This window comes from Amaranthus tricolor, chromosome 9, assembly GCF_026212465.1.
Source record: "Amaranthus tricolor cultivar Red isolate AtriRed21 chromosome 9, ASM2621246v1, whole genome shotgun sequence".
In the NCBI taxonomy this organism is placed as follows: Eukaryota; Viridiplantae; Streptophyta; class Magnoliopsida; order Caryophyllales; family Amaranthaceae; genus Amaranthus; species Amaranthus tricolor.
Genome location: NC_080055.1, coordinates 21,420,752 through 21,428,401, shown reverse-complemented (window position 1 = coordinate 21,428,401; position 7,650 = coordinate 21,420,752). Strand labels below are relative to the sequence as shown.

The 7,650-nt window shown below is 35.0% G+C and overlaps 1 protein-coding gene across 1 annotated transcript; it reads right to left on the bottom strand.

Annotated features, from left to right (window-relative positions):
• Positions 1-6,808: 6,808 nt before the first annotated feature.
• LOC130824487 (uncharacterized) lies at positions 6,809-7,516 on the bottom strand. The gene has a single exon (XM_057689521.1). The coding sequence runs from the start codon at positions 7,490-7,492 to the stop codon at positions 6,827-6,829; it is 666 nt and encodes a 221-aa protein (XP_057545504.1). The 5' UTR covers positions 7,493-7,516; the 3' UTR covers positions 6,809-6,826.
• Between the last annotated feature and the right edge of the window lie 134 nt (positions 7,517-7,650).

Sequence of the window (7,650 nt, the reverse complement as noted above, 5' to 3'; positions counted from 1 at the left end):
TTCGAAACTGAACTTTCTGTTTTGGCTATTTTGGGGATGGTTCTGATTGTTTTTGGGTTCTTATGTCTTCTTGAGATTTGTAGAGCTTTGAGTCGCGGTCGTGTGGGCACTTAAATTGTCCCAAGATGAATTTGTATGAGGAAGTTATATCCAAAATACTAGTAGACTATCATAAAAATCGACAATGAGGTTCCGTTTTGTTTTGCCCGAATTTGTGTTTTTGTTTTTGAAATAGTTAGAGTCGTTCTGGGGTTCTGGTGTCTTCTTAGAATCTGTAGAGCTCCGAGTCGTGGTCGCGTGGCCACTTGAATCATCTCAAAATGAGTTCGTATGAGAGAGTTATGTCTGGTTTAGTAATGATATGTCCTGAAATTGTACTAATACGGGATTTATAAAGTGGAACTAGAAGCTATGAAATAAATTGGGTAATTAATTCTAGTGATGATGTTGGATTCATTTGGGTTCTCATTGTGTTCTAATTCATTTGGTAGTATTTAATTAGTGGTTGCAATTTGGAGTTTTGATTCATCTTCAAACTTTAAGAGCAAAGTTCATTTAGAGTTCTTAAAAATCAGATTCTGTCCTCACTGTTCTTGGCTGGTTTAGAGCCTCTAGCCATTTCTGGGTTCTGTTTTCTGCATATGATTTGTAGAGCTTCGACTTGCGGTCGCGTGGGAACTTGAATCGCCCCAAAATGAGTTCGTATGAGAGAGTTACGTCCAAAATACTAACAGGGTGTCCTGAAAATCCGAAAATAGCATTTTGGATTTGCTTGTTCATAATTAAAGTTGGGGTTCAAATTGAATACTCCAAGTGTTTAGGGTTATTATTTATCATCCGATTGAGTTTTATTGATTGATATTGTTGAATTATGGGTTCTTATTTGATTAGTATGAGTAATTGGTTCTAGTATCAAATTTGCGAACATAAGTATCGATTGGGTATTTGATTAGTTGGTATTAGGTAGATATGATATAAGTTGGGTATTTGGGATTTAATATTGGGTAAACTCCATTGATAGTAACTCAAGTTTTTACATGTTGATGGTTGATGATGAATTGATTGGTATTTTAATTATTGATTGTTATTCATGGCGTAGGAAGGGTAACCTACAAGCAAACTACTATTCTATCTTTTAAATTTAATTCAAGTACTTCAAAGTTCAAGTTATGTTTTATAAGGTGTGGTATTTCTACTATTGATATTTGAGCAAAATCGTATAATTTTTGGTGTTTGACACTGTGGATTTTGACTTTGTTTGACCTTGCTCCTAGTCCTTGATTAAATTATGTTTTGAATGTTCATATGTTTTTATATAAGAGCTTTTAAATATTGTATTTATTTAAAGAGATTACAAAAGCATGTTTTGTATGTTACTAACTTATAAAATACGAGTCTTGAAATATTGTATTATGAAGATGAGGTATGATTATTGATTTCAAAGAAAATCAATTGAATTATTGTTTTGTTTTATATTGAAATATTCGACATTGAAAAATGTCCGTTTTTGGTAATTGGCAACGGATATTTATATCCGGATTATTGTGAAATCCTATAGCTTGATAATAGGTAATGGTTATTCGGATCGGTCTCGAGCCCCCGATCCCGTTTCGTTCTTGCAAGAACCATATTTTCGGTGATGACGATCACCCGTGTTCTCAGGATTTAGATCAAGCCTACTTCCTGACGGTCCATATATTCCCACATTTTAAAGTGCTGTTAAATTATTGATTTAATATGAGTTTTGAATAAATACGTTTGGTACATAAAGTTTTGTTTGTTTCGCAAATGATATCATATTTGTCATTTGCCGTATTGTTTCGCTATTAACTTGTAAAGTTATAGCCGTGTTTTGATTCGTTATAAACTAACGGTTCATAGCCGTATTTATGTCGATACCAAATGGTCTTTTAAAAGAGTTTTGATTTGGATAAAATAATGTTTATAAATGCTTACCAAGTGAACAAGGAATCTGATTGGAGATGTTTGTTAATGACTTGTATATAAATGTAGTAGTTTGCTGGATTACTCAACAATGCAATTGTTGACAGTTATTTTTATAGGGCCTATCTCTTACAAGGGATAGATCCACTTTCAGGTTGCCATCTTTAGCGCAGATGGATGTGCTGCTCATTTATGTGTCATGTGTTGCGATAGCGAGGACATCGTTTTCGGAAGGTTAACTTATAATGATATTTTGACAAATCATGTCTTTTAAAAAAATAGATATTTTATAATGTATTAACTTAGTTTATAACTGGGTTGTAAGTAATTGTATTACAGTTATGTAAAGTTTTTAAATACTCTGATATTGGTTGTTGTGGCAATCGAGCCACAGGACGAATTCAGCCCAGACTTCTATAAGTCTTCCGCTGTGCTTTGTAGACAATATTATTATATTGTTTACGCTGGTTTGGGCTGTTTCAGAGACACCCGATGAAGGTGGTGCGTGGGTGCTCATTCAGCAATGCCCTTGGAGAAGTCATGTACGGAGTCCATTCCACCTGCATACAAGCCAAGTTAATATATAAAAATAATCTAAAATTAAAATAACATGCATAACAAAGTGTGATGTGATGTACAATACCTGAGTATCCATCATGCAGTCCAGTATACTCCTGTAGTCCCTCAGCTTGTTGATCTTACGACCTGGCTTGGTCGTGGACCACATCTCCGCCCTAGTCTTATTAGGCACATCTGCTCGGCGAGGATGAGGGCGGAAGGCGGGAAAGTACATGTAAATCCATGTTTGGAGCAATGTGAGGCAACTCGCAATGGTCTTGCAACCAGCCCTAGATGCCATTCCCAGCTGGCGATACATGTAGGCCAGCGTTACCGCACCCCAGGCGATCTCATCCTGATCGACGTTGACGGCAAGTATCGGGTGAGGTCGCATGCCGGTTCTGGTCTTATCTGCCAGCAGGGTAGAGCCGACAATAGCCATGTAGTAGGCTGTCGACTGGGTCTCCATAGCTTGGGACCAATGACACAACTGCATCACTTCAGCAACGTTGACGCAACCGCTGGTGAATATCTCTTTCCTTCATAGTTGGGACATGGGCTCCCCAAACAGATTAGTAATACCGACCTGCCACTCCCCCTCAGAAGGCTCAGCCGGTAGAGAACCTTCAATACCTATGCCCAATACGCATTGCACGTCCTGCAACATAATCATCATCTCCCCCATGGCATATGGAAGGTGTTCGTATCCGGCTGTCACCTCTCCACGAAGGCCGATATCAAAGCAGAGTCGATGTGCTGGTGCATAACGTACGGTAGCCGACCAAGGTGAGTAGCAGGTAGAACATCGTAAAGCGCATCGGTCATATCCCGCAGTCCGATGATCGCCTCCAACGGCTTCTTTCTACTACGACATTCCAGAACCAGAGGCGTACGCTCAGAGCCGTCAAAAATAACTTTAGCTATGTGCCCGCCATAGCTGGGTATCAGGCGCGTATCTGTGGGCCCCCCGGGCTGGGGCGATGTGACTAACCAGTCCGTTCCAGCGGACTGTAAGCGTCTGCTCCCCGTGGCGGCTCATTATCAACGAGACTATGTCCGGCACGCTCAGATGCGCCTGAAGAACTAGGGCCGACACGTGCTAATCTCCCGTCGGGCCCCCGGACAACAGTCCAGTCCACTGGGCGAAGACCAGGACCTTGGTATTGAACATCATCAGCATCATTATCATCATCACTAGAAACCCCCCAACTACTCTGGAGGTTGCTAGCCTGGTCATCAAAACGAGTACGCACTTGGTTCAGCGTACTCGACCGTTGGGCCTCACTGTGTCTAGCAGCCTCTTCCTTCCTAGCCCTCCTAGTAGAACCCGTCACCCCCCCTCTCATGAGGATCCCCTTTGAGCAGGGTAGGCCTAGAACTATTCCCGCTCAGCAACTTTCTAAAAAAACCCTTTCCTTTCCCGTGAGTACCAACCATTTACTACAATTTTTGATAATTTAATTAACTATTATTAATAAATAAACATAATCAAACGTTACGTTAAATTAGCCACATGAACAAAAGACAATAATTAATTAGCAACAACAATATTTAACTAATCATTATCAACAAATATAATTTAAGAACATATTTATTATTATTATTATTATTATTATTATTATTATTATTATTATTATTATTATTATTATTATTATTGTAATTAATTTTCTAAATTAAAAATAATCATAATAATAATAATAATATTAACAAAAATAATAATAATAATATTAACAAAAATAATAACATTAATAATAATCATGACAATAATAACACAAACAATAATAACAATCATAACACTAATATTAAAAACAATATTTAAAAATAAAATTAAAGAAAAATTTACAAACAATAACAATAACAATAACAACAACATCACCAACAAAAATAATAAAAATAATATTTAAGAGAAATATAAAAAAGCTAATAATAATAATAATAATAATAATAATAATAATAATTTAAAAAATTAATTAAATATAATAATTAAAACAAAAATAAAAATTTAATAATAACAATTACAATTACAATAATAATAATAATAATAATAATAATAATAATAATAATAATAATAACAATAACAATAACAATAACAATAACAATAACAATAACAATAACAATAACAATAATAATAATAACAATAATAATATAAATAAAATTAATAATAATTATTCATAAAAAAAGGAAAAAATAAAAAATAAAAAAATGGGCTAGTCGCAAGAAATCCGCGAGTGCACCACGGGTCAGTCGCACGTTTTGTGCTACTGAGCCGCGGTCGAGTCGCGGGTTTCGTGCGACTGACCCGCGGTGGCCTCGTGGTTCGTGCGACTGGCCCATTTATTTTATTTTATTTTTTTCGTTTTTTTAATTTAAAATAATACAATTCGAATAAAAATTACCTCGATTATTTGTTTGCGGATTGAATTTCTTAGTTTTTGCTCCAAAAATTTTATGTTGTAATTTTGTCTTTTAAGTGTGATAAAGGAGTTATTTAGTGAGGTTAGAGTATAAATAAGAAATTTTAAGTCTAATGGCAAATTCGTAATTTTTTAAATTACATGGGCAAATTCGTAGCAATAAAATAAAAAGAATGACGATGTTTAAGGATTGGGTTTAACCTTTTCAATACTCTATCTTACGGTTGTATTGCCTATGTAGTTAATTGTAGCAGTAAGAGCAGTTACTAATTGTCTCTTCACAAATCCATTCAACTTTCCATTTTCCCTCTTTCTACGGTTAAGTACCTCTTAATTTACATTATAGAAGTATTTTATTTACTAAAAGAGACTCCGACGCAATCGTAGAAATAGGAATTGTAAGGATATTCTTTGCAATTTTCGATAATATGGAAAATTTTATGGATTTTTCTTTCCACCATTGTAAAATATTATAGTTACCTTGGTCAAGTTCAAAGTGATGTTTAAGATAATTATTTAATTTTAAATATGAAGCGGAGGGTGAAGAAGAAGATGGTCCTACAAAACTATCATCTTGGCTTATTATGTTAGCTATTACGGGATTATAATAAGTGGGGCGTGCCCGAGACGCTAGCACGCCTAGACGTATCGCGACTTGGGTTATATACACTAGAATAGTAATCATAAAGTTCTCCTAAAAGTTTTTTACAATTTTTAACGTAATTATGTACATCACTAGGCGGGCGATCTAATGATTGGTAGTAAAATCCAATTACTTTAGTAAGGATTTCCGTCTTAAAACATGGGTTTAAAATTGTCGCAGTTCCATAAATAAAAGAAAAATCAGTAAAATACATCTTTCACTTGTCCATCATATCTGCAAGAATCGGCTATAAAAGTATATTAATATCATCATGCGAATGTTTAAGAAGATGATAAAAAATAGTAATAGATTCACTTATTACTAAGTGGACGTTTGGTTCGTAAACATATGAAAAAATGTTTGTTAATAGATCCCGTACCACCACCTAACACGTATTCACAAAACACAATAAACGAATTTTTAATACATTCTTGATTCACAAAATATAAAGACCATGTATGTATAAAAACTTAAAAAGTATTCACAAAATTATTTGACTTAAAAAAGCTTTTTTCAAAAAAGAAAACATGATAATATTGAAATAATAATGGAATTACGAAATAAATAAATAAGTAAAAGACTTATTATGTAATTAAAAATAATTAAAGACTAATTATGTAATTAAGAGAAAAATTGCATTTGCGTAATTAAGTAATTAAGTAGAGAGAGTAGGAGAAGAGATGAATTGTGAATGAAAATGACTGAAAGTTTGGAGTATTTATACAAAAAATCCCCAACAGCTAGTTAACAACTAGTTTTTGATAGGTTCCAAAGAACCGCTGGGCCGGGTGAAGCGGTCCGGTCCGGTTCCCGATTCCGGGGCGGTTCCTTGGAACCTATGGTCCGGGTGAACCGGCCCGCGGTTCTTTGGTCCGGTTCATGCTGTTTCACGGTTCCGGCCGGTTCGGAACCTGTCGCGAACGATTCCTATTTCGGGACGTTTTAAGCGGTTCGGGACCAGTTCGGTACCAGATAACCCGCTCCGTGGCCATCACTGAAGACAACATATGACTTAAAAGAGATGTTTTCCCCTTCCATTGATGTTTTGATGGTCAAATAACACCTTTTTATTTTAATTGCAAAGAATTGACATCCCAATCCATTTAAATTCAAAAAAAAACTTATTTTTCACAAGAAATTTAACAACATACCCAACAAAAAGTCTAGAAAAACTACTCTGGTATTGGATTAAATTACAAATACATGAATTCAAAGCAAACAATAATCAATGATTAAATAAAATTTCCACTTAAGCATAATCAAAATATTAAACTCTTTTCATAAAATATACAATAAAGTCATTAAACCCTCTAGGGTTACAATTAAAAGGCCTCCTACGTAACAAAGCCTTACTTTGAACATTAACATTACTAGAAATCTTATCATTATGATCACTAAACGAATTAGTAGATGAAGATGTCAATGTGGATACGAACGATGATGAACTCGAATAACAACGACTTAATTCACATATGTCATACCTTTCAAACTCGAAACTCTGTCGTTGTTGATCATAATGTTGTTGTTGATATTGTTGTTGATCATGACTATGTTGTTGATATTGTTGTTTTTTTGTGAACATTTTCCTAGGAATTCCAACAACTTTATGATGACTAGCAACGGTTTTTTTAAATTTCTTCATAAGCCATGCTTTAGACCACCTTTGAGCTTTAGGTTCATCGTCTACGTTGACGCATGGCTTTGGTAGGCTCATTGCTAGCACAGCCGGTGGTGGACTTAGGGGCGGTAAGACGTCTTCCGTTGGTGGTTTTATGGGCTTTCCTGGCCGTGTCTCCCACTCAAAAGGCACGGCTCCGGAGACTCCATAGAAGAATCTGGAAGAGCTAGAGCCTGCCGTTGATTGCCTTGCTAAGAATTTGTTAGAAAATATGTCAGTTTTTGGTTGGTTCATCTTGTGAATTTCATAATCCATTGTTTATTTTGCATCTAAGGTATACAGTATATATATATATATATATATATGTACTTTTGTATACAGAAAGAGTATATATAAACATAGAAGAGAAGAATTTTTAAAGGGTAGGATTTTGCTTTAAGAAATAAGGAAACCTAAAATGAAGGTGATCAAAT

Coding starts and splice junctions, on each gene's coding strand:
- LOC130824487 (XM_057689521.1), bottom strand. CDS start 7,492: ATGGATTATGAAATTCACAAGATGAACCAACCAAAAACTGACATATTT.